The 16,884-nt window shown below is 42.6% G+C and overlaps 2 protein-coding genes across 3 annotated transcripts in view; one reads left to right on the plus strand and one right to left on the minus strand.

The window, feature by feature from the left end:
• LOC123052991 (probable tetraacyldisaccharide 4'-kinase, mitochondrial) overlaps nucleotides 1–6,009 on the plus strand; it is a 12,104-nt gene extending 6,095 nt beyond the window's left edge. Inside the window, exons 2-8 of one of the 2 annotated variants that reach the window (XM_044476356.1) lie at nucleotides 202–429; nucleotides 628–777; nucleotides 1,166–1,375; nucleotides 3,220–3,285; nucleotides 5,053–5,112; nucleotides 5,432–5,512; nucleotides 5,606–6,009. In XM_044476356.1, the coding sequence (XP_044332291.1) occupies nucleotides 202–429; nucleotides 628–777; nucleotides 1,166–1,375; nucleotides 3,220–3,285; nucleotides 5,053–5,112; nucleotides 5,432–5,512; nucleotides 5,606–5,767 (957 nt within the window). In that variant the 3' untranslated portion in view covers nucleotides 5,768–6,009. The remainder of the gene's footprint in view (nucleotides 1–201; nucleotides 430–627; nucleotides 778–1,165; nucleotides 1,376–3,219; nucleotides 3,286–5,052; nucleotides 5,113–5,431; nucleotides 5,513–5,605) is intronic. The other variant, XM_044476357.1, reaches the window with a different exon arrangement.
• A 2,580-nt stretch (nucleotides 6,010–8,589) lies between these two features.
• LOC123049285 (zinc finger protein 8-like) lies at nucleotides 8,590–9,723 on the minus strand. The gene has a single exon (XM_044472227.1). It carries the CDS (start codon nucleotides 9,563–9,565, stop codon nucleotides 8,837–8,839), a length of 729 nt encoding a protein of 242 aa, XP_044328162.1. The 5' UTR covers nucleotides 9,566–9,723; the 3' UTR covers nucleotides 8,590–8,836.
• Nucleotides 9,724–16,884: the final 7,161 nt, after the last annotated feature.

Genomic DNA, 16,884 nt, shown 5'->3' on the forward strand with positions numbered 1-16,884 from the left:
GGCAGGTTAGCCATAGATGGATTGTGGTGGCTTAATGCCTGGTTTGCAGTGTTAAACACAGAAGGATTATGGGCCGTTAGATTTTGATGATGGATGGGTGTGATTGTTTGGATCTGCCCCCTCTCTTCCTTTTATAGGGGTAGTAGATATTTCTCGTGATGCTGCCTTTGAACAAATCAGTCATAAAATTCGGTGCTGTAGGGTTATGCGGGTGGCGATGAATCTAAGATGCTTCGGAGGCGCCTTGCTGATACTTCCACCAAGATTGGTGTTGGCGCAAACCGGGCTGCTGTGGGTTCTTCCATGTTGCAAAAGTATGGCCATGTCGATCCTTGTGATGCCTTCTGCCGGGAGAAGTTAGCGTGCAACCGGGTGGCAAGCGGTAAAAGTGCGAAAATTGGAGTCGCTATACTGGACGACGGAATGCAGGTATCAAGTATTTGTTTTTCTTTTCTTGTATAGACAACTTATATGGATCAATACATCAGTACCATGGAATCTTACTTGGAAAATAGCTAACACAGTGGCATCTTTTAAACTAATAATGGTCAAGCATAGCTGTTCCTTCAGGAAACACATGTTCTCATGTATGTATTCTCGGTTCTGTCTGTCGTTTCTTGTAGGCAGCACCGGAGCCTGCTTCGAGATGTGGAGATTGTGATGGTCAATGGGTTGACACCTTGGGGAAATACCCATTTCATTCCACGAGGACCCATGAGGGAACCGTTGAGCGCACTTACTCGAGCTGATATAGTGGTTATTCATCATGCGGATCTGGTAAACGATAGTCTCAGTAACTCAGACTTTCTTGTAACTTATTTGTGTTTCCTGTTTGAGTATTAAATGTTTAGCGGCTGATATTGTTCTTGACATGAGGCACTGAAAGTGTGATGTTGAAGTAAGCCAGCACAAATTTAAGCTGTCACATAAAAATGTATTTATAGCAAGCATGTGATTCTAAGTATTTAGAATTTAGAATTAAAATAATCCAAGGTGCTTTCTTAGTTTCCCTCATTGTGAACTGAAATTGCATCCGGAAAAGGTGGGGCTTAACCATTAGTGAATTCCACACTGCAAGAAATGAGAGATGTTGGTATCTCTTTTACCTCAAGCACATGAATAATCTCATAGGTTGTTCTCTGAACTACCATTTGCTATTACACAGGCTTGTGAAGCACAGCTGGAAACAATTGCACGTACAGTCCAGGATAGTGGCACAACATGTTCAGTGTTCTTTAGTAAATTGGCCCCATCACATATTTTTGAGGTTCATCAACCATTACAGAGACTATCTCTTAATGTGTTGGATGGCATTATTGTGCTATGTGTTTCTGCGATTGGCTGCCCAGATGCTTTCATACATACAGTCAGAGAGGTACTTTTTTCCCTCACACTTCCTTTGTCTAGACCCTTTTAGCTTGGTGTGTCTTATCTTGAAATGGAATGCTGCCTGTTGTAATCCTACTCATTTTGAGAAGACAGTGTAAGTGTTTATAGAGGTTCATTGCCGCTATGTTTTGCTGCTTATATATCATCAGACCTAATTAATGTTTCCTATGTGTATCACACCAACTCAAAACTGGATTTACAGATAACTTTATTAAGTTTTCATGTAAAGCCTTAAGATGTTCCTGTATGTTTTCCTTCATTCATGCTTAGCTGCCTACCTCACACTGTATCATAAGACTAAGGTGGTCAGCCAAATAAACAATACATAGTCAAGTCACCCCACATCTGTAGCCGATATATTAAAAAAAAAAATCTGTCAAAACGCAAAGCTTGCGTCTCGATGCATTGATAGAAAGAAAGTATATACAAGCCTGGAAATATGCTAAACAACCGACAACTCAAGACCTAGACAGGACCATGACCAAAGGTTGTTAGACACGTTACAACCAATGCCACCAAACTACCTCTGGCCTACATGCCCACTAGTCGGCCACACAAGCACACAGAACGCCGTAACCCACCAGGACCCCGAGATGAGATGAGAAGAGAGAGTCCGATTCTCTGTAAAAGAGGGCAGAACTGGGCTGCTCTCGCTTTGGATAGAGTCAATGGCGCTGCAGACCGCTGGACTCGCCTGGGAACTGCCACTGGCGCCCAGAATGCTGTACCACCACACCTCGCCACACCCCCTGCCAGTCAAAACATACGCCCAAGTGCCTCTGTGCCACCAAAGCGCCACATCACCGGATCCTCAGCATACCACTTCTCATGCCACCCAAGTTACCCGTGCTGGCACGATGCCGACACTAGTATCAAGTGCCAATGCATGTGCCGTCAACCCACGCGCCAATTGAGGGTCAACCTCCAAGAACAACGCCTCCAGGGAGGTAACAACATCGATGACACTGCCATGGTCTGATTCAGCTCGGCAAAGTCGGATCTAGGTTTTCACCCGGAGGCCTAGACTACAAAAGGTGGGGATAAATTGGGGCTCCTCGACAATGCCACTAAGGAGGAAACGTTGTCACAAGGCGCCGCCTTTGCAGGCACTGACAAGGTCGGGCCGGGCTTTCGTCCGGAGCCGCACGACCACCGCTCATGCCAAAGGTTGTAATCCCGCAAAGGCACTTCCTCAAAAACCTAACATTACCCGCAATTATGCTAGCCTGGAAACCTAGTTCATCTGCCACCCTGCCAACAGAGGCCACCACACACAGCACATTAGGACCAACAAGGGCTGACCATGGCGCCAACCCAAGGAGCTGGCCTGAGGCCCAGGGGCCTGTGCATTAGGCGACCCAGACCACAGCAAGGACACCCAGGTCTGTTGTGATAATGCCGGAGCACACAACATCAACCCTAGGCTAGAGCTCGGCAAAGGATGCCAATTACATACCGCAGGGTGTCGTCGGACGGGAACCAAGACGCGTGCACAACAGATCAACCCTCGTGCGACCAGCCACAAGGGACCAATTGGACCCACCAGGGCTGGTCCTGAGATTTCAGGGGGCTGGGGCGAATCTAGAATGCGGGGCCCTTAGTATAAACGTCTAAATTACAATCAACGCATGTAGATATAATTTTTGACCCCAAAAAATAAGTGCATCCAAAATCATATGCATATCAAATAATGTATACATATTACCTTCAGTTTTTCTACATTCTGTGATGCAAAATCACTAACGATAGTATCAATATCAATCTCATCCAACAATTTCTTCTCAATGCATAAAGTTGCCAAGCCATTTAACCTCTCTTGTGACATTGCAGATCTCAGGTATTATTTCAACACTTTCAACTTTGAGAAGCTTCTTTCAGCTGATGCCCACAGTCATTGTAAGTAAAATCTACTCCCTCTGTCCCATAATATAAGAACGTTTTTGACACTACACTAGTGTCAAAAACGTTCTTATATTATGGGACGGAGGGAGTAATAGGTAATAAAATATTAGGATAACAATCTGCTTCTGGCAAACTCAAAACTCTCCATAGCAGGCATTGGTCTATTGGGCAAATTCAACTGCATAACACTTAACTCATAAATTAGATCATTTAACTCAGAATCAGATGAACCATTTGAAGAGATAGACTTGCAAGCTTAGTGCAACTATCTTTTAGTTCATAACGGTCCAATAACTTCAAGGCCGTTGAACTCATTAAAAATCCAAATATATTTTTGAATCATTAGAGTTCTTCAAATATGCTTTTCAATGAATTGGTTGCCACATCAACCATAACAAAAAAAAAACTTCAAAAGCCTTCTGAGCTTGCAAGATTGCTTCATCGCAGTCAGTTTAATCAAATTGCCTCTTCCTTGGAGCATGGCGCTTTACTAGAAATGATGACTCTACACCCGTTTTAGATGCGATTTCTTTGGCAATGATCACACCAGAAGCAAACCCTTCATTTCTGTAAGTGCCAAAGTAATTCCTCATACCTTCTATTTGTGTTAAGGCAGACTCAATGCACATGGATATTGATTGCAACTTCCTGCTCACTATATTTACAACAAATAGAATGTCATTCCAAATGACCCTAGCCTTGGGTTTGGTACCACTATCTTCACTTAACTCAAGCAAAGCTGATCATTGCCAAAGAAATCACATCTAAATGGGTGTAGAGCTATAATTTCCAGTAAAACATCGTGCTCCTAGGAAGTGGCAATTTGATGAAAGTGACTGCGATGAAGCAATCTTGCTAGCCGAGAAGGCTTTTGAAGTTAAATATTGTTTGGTTATGGTTGATGTGGCAACCAATTCATTGAATAACAGATTTAAAGAACTCCAATCATTCAAAAAGTATATTTGGATTTTTAATGAATTCAACGGCCTCGAAGTTAGTGGACTGTTATGAACTAAAAGACAATTGCGCTAAATTTGCAAGTTATTTCTCTCCAGATGATTCATCTAATGTCGGGTTAAATGATCTAATTTTTGAGTTAAGTGTTATGCACTTGACTTTGCTCAATAGACCAATGTCTGCGATGTGGATTTTTGAGTTTGTCAGAGAAGCAGATTGTTATCCTAATATTTCTATTGCCTATCGGATTTTATTTACTATGACTGACTGTATAGCATCAGCTGAAAGAAGCTTTTGAAAGTTGAAATTGTTGAAAAACTACCTGAGATCTGCAATGTTAAATGGCTTGGTAACTTAATGCACTGAGAAGAAATTGTTAGATGAGATTGATATTGATACTATATTAGTTGCATCTTGAATTTTAGAAGAAAATTTCAAGGTAATATGTGTAAATTTCTTTGTATGCATATTGATTTTGGATGCACCTATTTTTTGGCGGTAAAAAAAATCATGTCTACTAAGGGCCCCGGATTCTAGTTTCCCCCGGGCCCCTGAAATCTCAGGACCGGCTCTGAGTGTGTACTGCAGCAAGACGCGCCCTCCGGTGATGCGAGGGGAGGGGGCAAGAAAGGTGGTGGTGGTGTGGAGGCACTAGGGTTCCAACTTGCCTGATGTATTTCAATCGTTTGCTCTGACTAATCTTTGATGCTTTTACTATAATGGAGTCACACCCATACTGTAATAGTGTGCTATCCTGCTACTAGGAAATCATGCAAATAATCCTTTACTTATTGGTTGCTGTAGATTGGTCCACTTAATGTTGATAGGTTGGATTTCAGTGATCATCATTTCTTCAATGATTATGTAAGTGTCTGCTACCTCTCTTCATGTTCTTTCCGTGGTCGCTGCTAGTTAGGAGCTCCACATCAGCAAATCAAATCAAGTTACATGTACTTCCAGAATGACATACGCATGTCCAGCTGTACATGTTACCTGGCTTGGCAATGGGACTGTAATATGTACTATTTCTGAAAGTGAAGCAAGAAATTGCTCCCATTTTTGGCTGAAACAGTAGTCTAGCTGTTGCAATACTGCATTTGTAATATATATTTTCTTAATACTAGCTTCTCTTTGTCATTCATTGCATGGTGATTGGTTTTCTCTCCTTGTTTACCTACTATAGGACCTAGAATTAATTCAAGAAAGAGTGAGGCAGCTTGTCGATCAACATAACAAACAGACCGTAGTCTTAGTTACTGAGAAGGTATTGCCATCTTAGAATTCCCTGCGTACAATTTTTTGGGATAATCCATTTGACTGCTTATTCCGTGTGTTCTTCTCCCTATTTCTCTGTCAGGATTACGACCGTGATCCAGATTTCCTTAGAATGTTGGGCCTGAAGGTTTGGGTTCTGTCTTCTTCTTTGCAAATTATGCCCCTCAAGGAACAAGGAGAAGATGAATTGCTGAGGAAATTAAAAGACATTATCACAGCAACTAGGCATGTGGTCCAGCCATGAGTTGCTGATGATCTGGTTATATCGGCTGGGCATATCTTGAAGCAAAAACAGTTTTCCATTGGTCCTGTTAATTCCGTATAATCTTATATCAGATTTATCTTGTTAATTCAAATCCTGTTTCAGCGTTTTGGAACATGCAGTATTTTAGTTTTTTTTTTCAACTGGGTCAGTGGTCTGAGCCTCCAGTTAACTTGAACTGGATCTAACAAGATAATGAGGAGGGGATTCCCGTCTATTGTTCATGTGTTGCTTTCGGTTTCAGTTTCTTTTGGAAAAAGTTGTTAGGTAAATATATCCATCAATACTCTGATATATTACAATGCTCACTTAGTCGTGTTGACATTCTGGTTATTACAATGCTCCTATTCTAACCTACACACTACTACATTCCAAGGTACGTGCACCTACTAATTACTAGTCATCTGTTGGTAAGAATTTCTATGACGTGCATTGCTTTATGTGCCAGTAGAGCCGCAGAGCGGACAAATGAGGCATATCCTTGCGTGTTTTATCACTGGAGAGATGGGTGCATTTCTCCCCTCAATGCTTTGGGTTATCTGAATAAAAAGTTCAGACTACTTCTATTTCTTCGTTGCACTTTTTTTTGGTTTCCAATCCAAATAATTTTCAAGTGTCTGTCAAGTCTTTCAGTTAGCATAAATTTCGCACAGCACAGTTTATTCCAGGGAAGTGTAGGTATATATATTGCGTGTCACTTTGGAAGATATTTTTTTAAATCGTGGGCTTCTTGACCATGTAATGTATACTTGTATAGCACTTATATACTCAAATTACCCAGCTCACCAGTCATGGAATTGTAAGGCAAGGACAGAAGCATCCTGGTTACTTACACTAGGAATTAAATCAAGAGAACAAAAGGAGTGCCTGTCTCCTAAAGTCAAATAAATGTGGGCATGTAGCATTGTGCATGGATTAGCGGTAATTGGTTAATTAGCTACCCATGCATTAGGTCTTTACCTAACTAATAATGAAAGAGGAGAGGAAGGACACTGCACATGTACTAGACATAAAAGACGATACTGTTCTGCTGGCAGGAGAGCTAGCTAGAGACGTGTGGCCGGCTGGCTGTATCAGTATGTGCTACATAGTATAACTTAGTTCATAAATATTGAAGTTCATTGGTACTGCTTTACTGTAGAATTGTACATGTAGGTGCAGATTCATAGCAGTACATGTAGGCACGTGCATATACTAATTACCACCTCTTGATAAGAAATTATTTGATGTGCATAGCATCATCTATATACTCAATTCTACCTCCGTCCGAAAATACTTGTCATCAAAATGGATGAAAAGGGATGTATCTAGAACTAAAATACGTCTAGATACATCTTCTTTTATCCATTTTGATGACAAGTATTTCCGGACGGAGGGAGTATAAGCTAACTAGTTACACAAGGAATCAGATTAACTGAACAAAACGAATGATTCTCTTCTAATGGTGGCAGCTAGAGGTATGCATAGCATTATGCATTGATTGACTAGCAGCAATTAGTTAATTAGCTCCCCATGCACTAGGGTTTTACCTAACCAATAATGAAACAAGGAAGGAATGACACACATAAAACAATACTCTGCCGGGCGGGAAGCTAGCAGCTAGACGCTGTAAGTGAGCATGTGCAGATAGAAGTATATCTGTACTGCTGCACTGTGCAATTGTACATATGGGTACTCAGCGCTAGCAGGTTGCAGATTCACAGCGGGACGTGCATGCTTGAATTATTCCATCGGCCTTGCATATGCTGATTTGCATGTGCTGCTTCTTATTATAGTTCCTGTACATGCTACCTCCGGGCCGGAATATGTGTCAGCAGTGGCATATATTGCGAGTGGGTGTAGTATTAGTATATCTGCATGTCAGCATCTACACCGCCCGCTTGGTCTTTGCTTTAACATGTGCACTTCACCACTTATGCTTTAATTTTTACCCATAGGTACATTTCCTCATTTCACACCATTATTCCTTACATGCAAGCACTGCATATATTTGTTATGGAATAATAATAATTATTATGTGCTAATTGGCCTAGTAGTAAATAATCACTTCCTGTTTATCAACCTAATCTTGACATGCTAGTATAATATACGAGAGACATATTCTCTCTCTTTTCTGCAATGCTTGTACCCTACATATATAGGAGTGTGTGTACAAGACAAGATTAGATCATCACTTTGCCCTATCTACTGTCTGCTTGTGACCTGACTTGAAAGAAGAAGCAACCTTGTTCATGGTTGACGAGGAAAACTCCAATGCATGGCAGACTATAGGTGAGGCATCACGAGGCAAACATGAAATGAATATTAGAGATTTGGTTCTAGCGCTGTGGAATATGATCACATAGATTAGCTAAGATCTTAATTTATGAACTATACATGGTAGATTGGTAGTGAAATATATAGCTATATATGTCCTCTTTCGCAGACAAGGCTATTTATTGCCTATATCGTTTGAAGAATATTTTTTTGAAAAATAATTTGTTGAAGAAACGTTAACAGATAATTAGTTTGGAACACCGATTTGATGTTTTGTCAATTAAGTTGAGTTTCTGCTTCACATTTTGTACACAAAAATCTCTAACAGCTCTTTGTTTCCTGATCAAACATCATGCACTAGGTTACAACTACGAATGATCCATGGAAGCACAAACTTCTCCAAGAAATCAACATTGAGAATTGACAAAATCACATGTATTGATAAGACTGCCCAATTAAGCAAATCACCTGAGATATCAAACATGGGAATCATAGAAGAAACTCTCCAAGTAATCCGAGCATAATCAAATTAAACACTTGATAGGAGGTACAAATTGTAACATGATTTGATTTGAGCTTTTGCAGAGTTCGATCGACATACATATATACACACATATGTAGAGAAACAAGCCTTTGGATTCGGATAAATTGACTAAGGGCAATCAAAAAGAATTAAGCACAAAGGAAATAGAGGCCGAGGGGGAAAAGAAGAACTGAAGCATGAACACCCACGCACACGATCGAGTTGGAAGTGCAAAATTAGAAGATTAAATCATGCAACTTTGGGAGCAGCAGCTAGCTAGTCCCAAGCCTAAGCTCTAGATCCACTTCTTGCCGGCCTACTCCAAGAAGGAGAGGGCTAGGGCTTGGGGCTGCTTTGGGTACCTTTGTATCACCGTCGTCAGCTCCTTGCATTCCCTCTCTTTCACTTGATGCTGGTGAACGCCGCAGGAAGAACGGCAGCGCCACCGCTGGAGGCTGATCGACGACACGCCTGCGCTTCCTCCTTTCCCCCTCATCGCCGCTTTCCGAGGCTTCCTCAGCAGGCATGGAGATGAACACCTTGTTCCTGCTCTCTTTGATGATGCTGGATATATAGGAAGGAGAGGTAGTAGAGGGGCCTATCATGCTGGCCTGCTGATCCTGTGGAGATTTAGGGCGCACTGCCGCCCTATACTGCATCCCTGGCTGAAGGTGCTCATGATGATCATGAGGGCTTGTGGGCTGGGGCTGTGCTTGATGGTCTGGCGGGGAGGCGCACTGCCGGAGACGAGCTCGGTCGCGGCGGTGCACGTTCATGTGGCCGCCGAGCGCCTGAGCAGACCGGAACTCTCGGCGGCAGAAGGTGCAGGTGTAGGAGCGCGGCGGCCACACGCAGCCGGCACCAAGGTGGCCCGCGGCGTCCCGCGCGAACGCCTGCTCCTCCCAAGACGGCTCAGCTGCTGACGCCGGCGCCGGGCAGGGAGCAGCTGTACTACTGGTAGTGGCGGCGCCCCACATACCCCAGTAGTAGTTGGCAGCCATCTGCTAGGTAGATGGATCGCGGTTGCGGTGGAGTTCATGCCATGGGTTGGTTTGATCGAGCTCTGCACTTGTTGGTTGGTACCAGTACTAGATGGCTAGCTACCTATAGCTAGTAGCCGAACTAGCAGTAGTGCTTGCCAAGTTAAGATGTAGGAAGATGGCCGCTGTGTTTTTGTTGTTTGCGTTTATATGTACATGTACCACATGAGTAGTACTTGAGCATAGCTAGCTGGGAGATGAATAGCATGTTTGATGTGAGATACACTTCCTCTACCTAGTTAGTTTACAGTGCTTTTGTCTGTTTACCACTAGCTAATACTATCTGGTTTAGTATATTGTAAAATCCCAGACTTTTATGATATAAATTCATCTAATTAATTGAAGATATCAATACTTAATGTTTTAAAAGTTTCAGCAGACATATTCATAACGATAGATTTCTTTCAACTCCAGTGGATGCAAACATAACCTAATTGTAATGTGTTCTGTTTACACAATACTTTCAGCTGCTAGGTAATGAGAAACATGACTAATGTTTGGAACATGCATTATCAACCTTTAATTTGGATTCGGTCTCAGTTTGCCTAATAATTGCCCAATCTTTTTTTTTAATAATTTCTTACTTTTGTAGATCATATAATCTACATATAATGTAGTCAGACTCTCCGGTCGAAAGAAATAAAGAAACTTATGTACTACTCTATGTTAGGTTCATTTATCTATCACGAGCTAACATATGTTCGTTTTGTTTGAAAAGGAAGGGCAAGCTTCCTGGCCTCGTCCCCAGTTAACATATGTTAATGCTCCAGTAAAAAATGAAATATGATTATATGCTCAGTAATAATTTATGTTTGGAGAAACACGGTACAAACGCAGATGCTCACATACATCCACGCACGCTCACCCTATGAACACGGGCACACACTCCCTATCCCTATGAGCACCTTCGAGGGATCGAGCTGATAGATCTTGAGATTGACGAAGTCACCACAAACACCTCGTAGTTGACGAGCACACCATACCCATTGAAAGAATAGCGCAGGACAACATGAAATAAATTCAAAAAATATGCGAGCACCTGTGCCGAGTTTAGGACTTGAACCGAGTAGGTTGGTTCCATCATAGGGAAGCTAATCATCTAAACTAAAGCTTAGTTCACACCCAGTGGTAATTTACATGTAAATAGTGTCATGATGTACTTATAAATATAAACATTGAAAATGTAATGCGGATACTGCTCTCATTTACTAGTGATCGAATGAGAACATATGTGATTGCCATGTGAGAAATTGTCTTGTGTTCTGCTACGAATGGACTATGTATCTTGTGATTGTTCTGTTCTTGCTTGTTTCCTGTCTCTCAACTTACATCCATTCGGGTTTGTGAAACCCATGCGTCAGAATTTTGCAGAGTAGCGTGTTGGGAGCGTTTGTCGGTCTGTATTTGTTGTTGTGTGGTTTCATGGGTTGGGAGTAGTCCCTTGTCTTGTAGGGTTGTTGTTTGATTGCATTTCATAGCCAAGTTTGTAACGGTTTTCAGCCATTTTTCTGTAAATTAACTGAGAAACTACTTTATGCTTAATTATAATAAAAAATGTAAAAAATCTTTTTGCCTCCATTTTGAAAACAAAATGTCAATACAAAACATCTAATGATCGACCTTCTAGGTTGCTGATATCATGTACAACAGTCGGTAGGCATCCTTCTGTTTTATGGAAAATCCGATATGATTAAGACTAACGAGCCATATGTGATAAGGGTCTAGCATGCGGCTTGAGCCCTATGCGATATTCGTTTATCACATACCACTATTAAGAGCAACTCTAGCAGACCCCGCATCCCGCCTCGACCCACAAAATAACCGCAAAAATGCGGGTCGGGGCGGGAAAAGCTGCCCGATTAGACCCCGCATCCCGCCCCGGCCCGCAAATTTTTTTAAGGGGCGCGGCAAAATCTCGGCCCCAACCCGTGAATACGCGGGTTTCCCCCTCGCCGTTGCGGTGCCCTGCATATAAGCAGAAGAGGTTGATGGGGGACATTTTAGCCCGCGCTTTCCCCACCAACCACCTTCCCTCTCCCCCTTGCGCCGCCGCCGGGCTGCCGCCCAAGATTCTGGCGAAAGCAGCCGGCAGGAGCACGCCGAAAGGCCGCCTCCCCTCTCCCCCCCTGCGTCGGTGGGCCGCCGGATTTGCAGATTTGCGGCACTTCATCGCGGGTCGCCGGATTTGGCTTTTCCGGCCGCTGGTGGCTGCGCCAAGCGATGGAGTGGTCGGGGAGCCTCCCCCGCAACCCCGGCAAGGGCGCATCGCCGCATGCAGGTACGGGTTCGTCCTCCCGCCGCCGCCGACGGTTTGCGGGCATGGATTCATCCGGCCGTCCACCGGGCTCGGCGCTCGCGCAGCGGCTTTGTGGCTCGCCGATGCCGCTCATACAGTGCGACGACTGCACGTTGACAATGCTGCGGCTAACTTCGGGCATGCCGAAGCACCCCGGATGGGTGTTCTTCAAATGCGAAAACGACGGGGTACGTGCAATTGCAGTAGCTCATTTTGATAGCTCATTCTTTGGTTCAATTGCGGTAGCTCATTTCGAACATGCTCATTCTTTTGTGTAGGAAGATGGATGCTCATTTTGGTTTTTGAAAGGCCAATACATTGATTTATTGACAGAAAGAAACTTAATAGATGTCGGTGCACTCCTTAGTAGAATCAAAGGCAATGATGCGGCTGCATGTGCAACTAGAGGGGAAGCAACGTCTACTTCTTTCGAACCAAAGATGAAGAAAGAAGAATGCAAAATCAAGAATCCGCAGATAAACAATGAATGCATGGAGAAGATATTAGTCCAACTTGTGGGAGCAGTTATGGAAGTTGGAAATATTCTACAATGCATACTTGTGGTTCTTGTTTTCTTCGGTCTTGCTATTCTAGCAAAGATTTGGTGATGTCTTATGTATCCAATGTTGTTGAAAAAGCAAAGAAATGCATTCTGCTAGATCAAATTAAGGTGCAAATTTAGGTTTTCCGGGCCGGGAGGAGCTGCATCAGATCAGACCCCACAAAGCCGACCCGTAAAAAAGCATATTGCGAATATCGTTTTTTACGGGTCCGTTATGCGGGGTTTGCAACTGCGGCCGTCCGCGCCAGCCCGCAAAGGCGTTTTTCTGCGGACTGCAAACACGTTTTGCGGGCCGGCCGGATACGGGGCCTGCTAGAGTTGTTCTAAGCCATCCAAGTTGATAGAGTGCCACTACAGGCTCACCATCATAGATAGATAAAAAATCATCTGAAGGGCATCTACAATTGTTGATAAGACAATCTTTTCTTATGCAATACATGTCATCTAGAGAAGAGAAAATACATGCTATACAAGTATTATCTTCGATGACTGATGTTTGCATGCTCCTAAAATTCTGAAATAAATAAAATCAAAATAGAGAAATAACAAATGTCATCTTAGCTATAAGAGAAGACAAACCTATTGTTTTTCTATTTTCTCTCTTCCAACTCAGTAATTATCCCGTGTAGCATTGCTAATATTAACACCATTGTATGTACAATGTTGATATGTAGCTAGACCTTTGCACACACCCAAAGTTTTCTTCATACTTTCTCTACAAATGCTAATTACTTGGTAACTAGGGTTGTTGGATTATCCATGTCTTTTTTTTCCTGCAAGAGGATTATCCATGTCTTTAATTGCATTAAATAAACTTTAGCCGCGGTAGTGCTTTAGTTTACTTAATCATCTCATTTAGTGTCTAGTTAATTAGTCAAAGTAGTTGATTTAATTGTTGGCGACTTCTTTGTGCTTGTAACCTTGGCTTACTCAAGAGAAAAGTTATACTCCCTGCAATCCATATTACTTACTTGTCACTGCTTAGTAGTATAAAATTGTACCAAAGCAGTGATGAGTAATATGGATGGGAAGGAGTAATTAACTCTAGTGTAGCTGGAGTGGCCAGTCGCCTCTCCGTACATGGAAATGACCCAGTCAGTCTATCTGTCAAACTTGTTGAATGGTGAGTTTGACTACCGTATCTTAGTTTCAATTTGACGACTAAATGAATTAACAAATCAATTATCCTGGCTGGCCGGCACATATGCAACGACACAGCTGACAGTACGCATGTACTACCACCACTACTAAGCAACAACGAAGAAAAGCATAATGATGCACTGGGTAGTACTAAACATGCGTTAACTTGCACTACTCAACCACCACTTTTTGGCCCTAAATTTGTCTTTCCTCTTGTTCCATCGATGGATGCATCCATTATTTATGCCCAAGTGACGTCACTGATCGATTGCAACTCTCCGACCAGTCCATATATCCAGATAGATTAGTCTCTCGTATCATAATAAAGTTGATGCTTGTGTGATTCCCTTTGCATGCCTTGTCCCCTTTAGTTTCTCACTATCACTATTCTCTACTCACGCTGCGTGCAGCCACTCTTTATGCGATGATTGCTTGGTCATTTCGTCAATAAAATCAGAGAAGTATGCCTTTTCTTTTTTGTTTACAAAAATGATGTAGCCTTAATTTACGTGTGTGCAAAATGGTCACATGGTAAGAGAGAAAAGGTAAATATAATTATTGTGTGGTCATCTGATGTATATGTAGTAGCAATTCGTTCTTGATCTAATTCTGTAACATAGTACTACAGGTTATACCAGAGAGCACGCCGGCCAAGGGCGATGAGATCCTGAATAATAGGATCGGTCTACATAGAAAATACAGTTACAACAGACGGTACGATGTACAAGTTCTAACACCCCCTCAGTCGGAACTCCGTGTAGAAGGATGTTCAGGTTGGACCTGAAATCAGTGAACACTTGTGACCGCAACCCTTTGGTAATATGTCCGCAAACTGAGAACTCGAGGGAACATGTAGAACACGAGCTTCACTGAGGGCCACCCGATCACGAACAAAGTGCAAATCGATCTCAATGTGTTTTGTGCGCTGGTGTTGAACCGGGTTGTACGCAAGGTAGGGTGCACTAATGTTATCACAATACACAACAGTAGCACGCGTGGGTGGAAGCTTGAGTGCATGGAGTAGTTGCCGCAACGAGCATGACTCAACAAACACAATTTGCAACACCTCCATACTCAGCTTTGGCACTGGATCTTGAGATAGTGGGTTGCCTCTTTGATGACCAGGAAATGAGCACTAGTAGGAAAAGGGGCTTTTACCCTGGTTTGTAAGGGCCTTTTGTCCCGGTTTTCGAACCGGAACTAAAGGGTCGTTACTAAAGCCCTAACCCTTTAGTCCCGGTTCTTACATGAACCGGGACAGAAGGTCCTCCACGTGGCCGCTGCTGCCAGCCCAGGCAGGGGGGCCTTTGGTCCCGGTTGGTTTGTCCCGGTTGGTGTCACCAACCGGGACCAATAGGCATCCACGCGTCAGCATTTCAGGGGCTGGGGTTTTTGTTTTTTTTTGAAAGGGGGGAGGGGGGTTGGGGGGTTTTGGGGGGTTAATTTAGGTGTTTTATATATTGTGTTAGCTAGCTAATTAATAGAGAGAAGTGTCCTCTCTTATCTCCGTGCTTGGTCGACGCTACGTACTATATACGTATGGAGAGGACTAGACACGCTAGCTAGTAATCAAATGAAGGAAACAGAAGATCGTCATGAACATATGCATACAGAGAGAAGTGATATCGACCACCTCTCCTTCTCCGAGAGATTGGTCGAACAACAAGTTCTCGTATATCTATCCGACACTACCGGCTACATATATACAATAATTATCTCTTACAATACAATCTCCTAATTAAATTGTAAGAACACAGGGTCCACATAGTATTCTCCGTTTTCAGCGATCACGTGGTCAAGGAAGAATGCCGCCAATTCCTCTTGAATTGCTCGCATACGATCTGGTGCTAGGAGTTCATCCCGCTTCCGAAACATCTAATTTGAACAAGGGGGTCAATACATATATATATATATATATATATATATATATATATATATATGAATAAATGAAACTCAACACAAATGATGGTAATAAAATAAAATTGTGAATATTATTGCTTACGCACTTCATATTGTTCGTCAGAGTAGCCCCGCTCACAGGTCGTGTAGCGGATGGACTCGCAAACGTAGTATCCACAGTAATTATTCCCGGGTTCCTGCCACAACCACTTTACAAGAAAGTGAGGTCAATCAAACTGATAAGCAAGCATGCTAAATGGTATTGATGAAACTAGCGCTTGAATCACTAGGAGATGCGCGGGACATGCTACTATAGTACTTACTTTCGGGTGTTTAAATTGCAGCTTCTTCGGCAGTCCCGGAGCTTTTGTGGTGAATTTTCTCCAAACCCTGCGAGACAAAGAAAACAATTACTTGATATCAGGAAATGAACAAAGTTGTTTTATGGTGGATAATGATCGATTTAACTTACTTCTCGAGCATTTGAGTCATGTTCGCATAGTCCTGGGAATCTTTTCGTCTCGAGTCTAAGACGGTTACTACTCCTTGCTCAAGCTTAATCTTTAGGAGAATATAGTGGAAGCTGCGCATGCATGCATAAGTCATCAATTACATTACCATAACCTGGACTAATAAGGGAAACCGAATATGCACAAGACAGTAACACTCGCTTGAAGTTGTAAGGAAAGAGTATTATATCTTTGTTTTGATTTAATACCAACGATCGTAGCAAGTTGGCCTCGGCTTCTTTGGCATGTTTTTCAACCGTATATGCATCTATGAGATTTGTGTTAATGAACCCAATATCACCGATTTGTCTTTTCTTCAATTCGGCGATCTTCAATCTGCATAATATAGCGAGGATAATTATAAATACATGCAATGAAAGAGCTGACCTATATAGAGAGACTTAATGACAGAAGTAGTACTACTTACAGACAGTAGCAAGTGATCGTGGTTTTATCGAGGGCCTTTTGATTGTAAAACTGGAAGAAATCCTCAAATGGAACATTCAGCAGTTCAATTCCAACGAGGTCATGCTCCGGTTTAACTCTCAGCGTCAAAGTATTCATCCCATCAGACTCTCTGCAGGTTTTCATGTACCAATCATGTAATCTTCGCATCATCGTTGTTAGAGATCTTTCATCTTTGACGAGAGGCTTCCCGTAATGGTATTTGTGTTCGTCCACCTCCATGATTTCATAATGTACATCGTCGGGCAGGTAATCTCCAAGATTGCTATAACCGGCCACCATCCTCGGATCATTAGCGACGATGTCTTTTGACACCTTGAGCGGGGGGCACGATTGGTTCGCTTGTTCGCCGAGCTGGGCAATTTTTTCCCAGCTCGTCGTTCTTTTAACCCTTGATCACTGACAGTAC

The sequence above is a fragment of the Triticum aestivum genome, chromosome 2D (assembly GCF_018294505.1).
Source record: "Triticum aestivum cultivar Chinese Spring chromosome 2D, IWGSC CS RefSeq v2.1, whole genome shotgun sequence".
NCBI lineage: Eukaryota > Viridiplantae > Streptophyta > Magnoliopsida > Poales > Poaceae > Triticum > Triticum aestivum.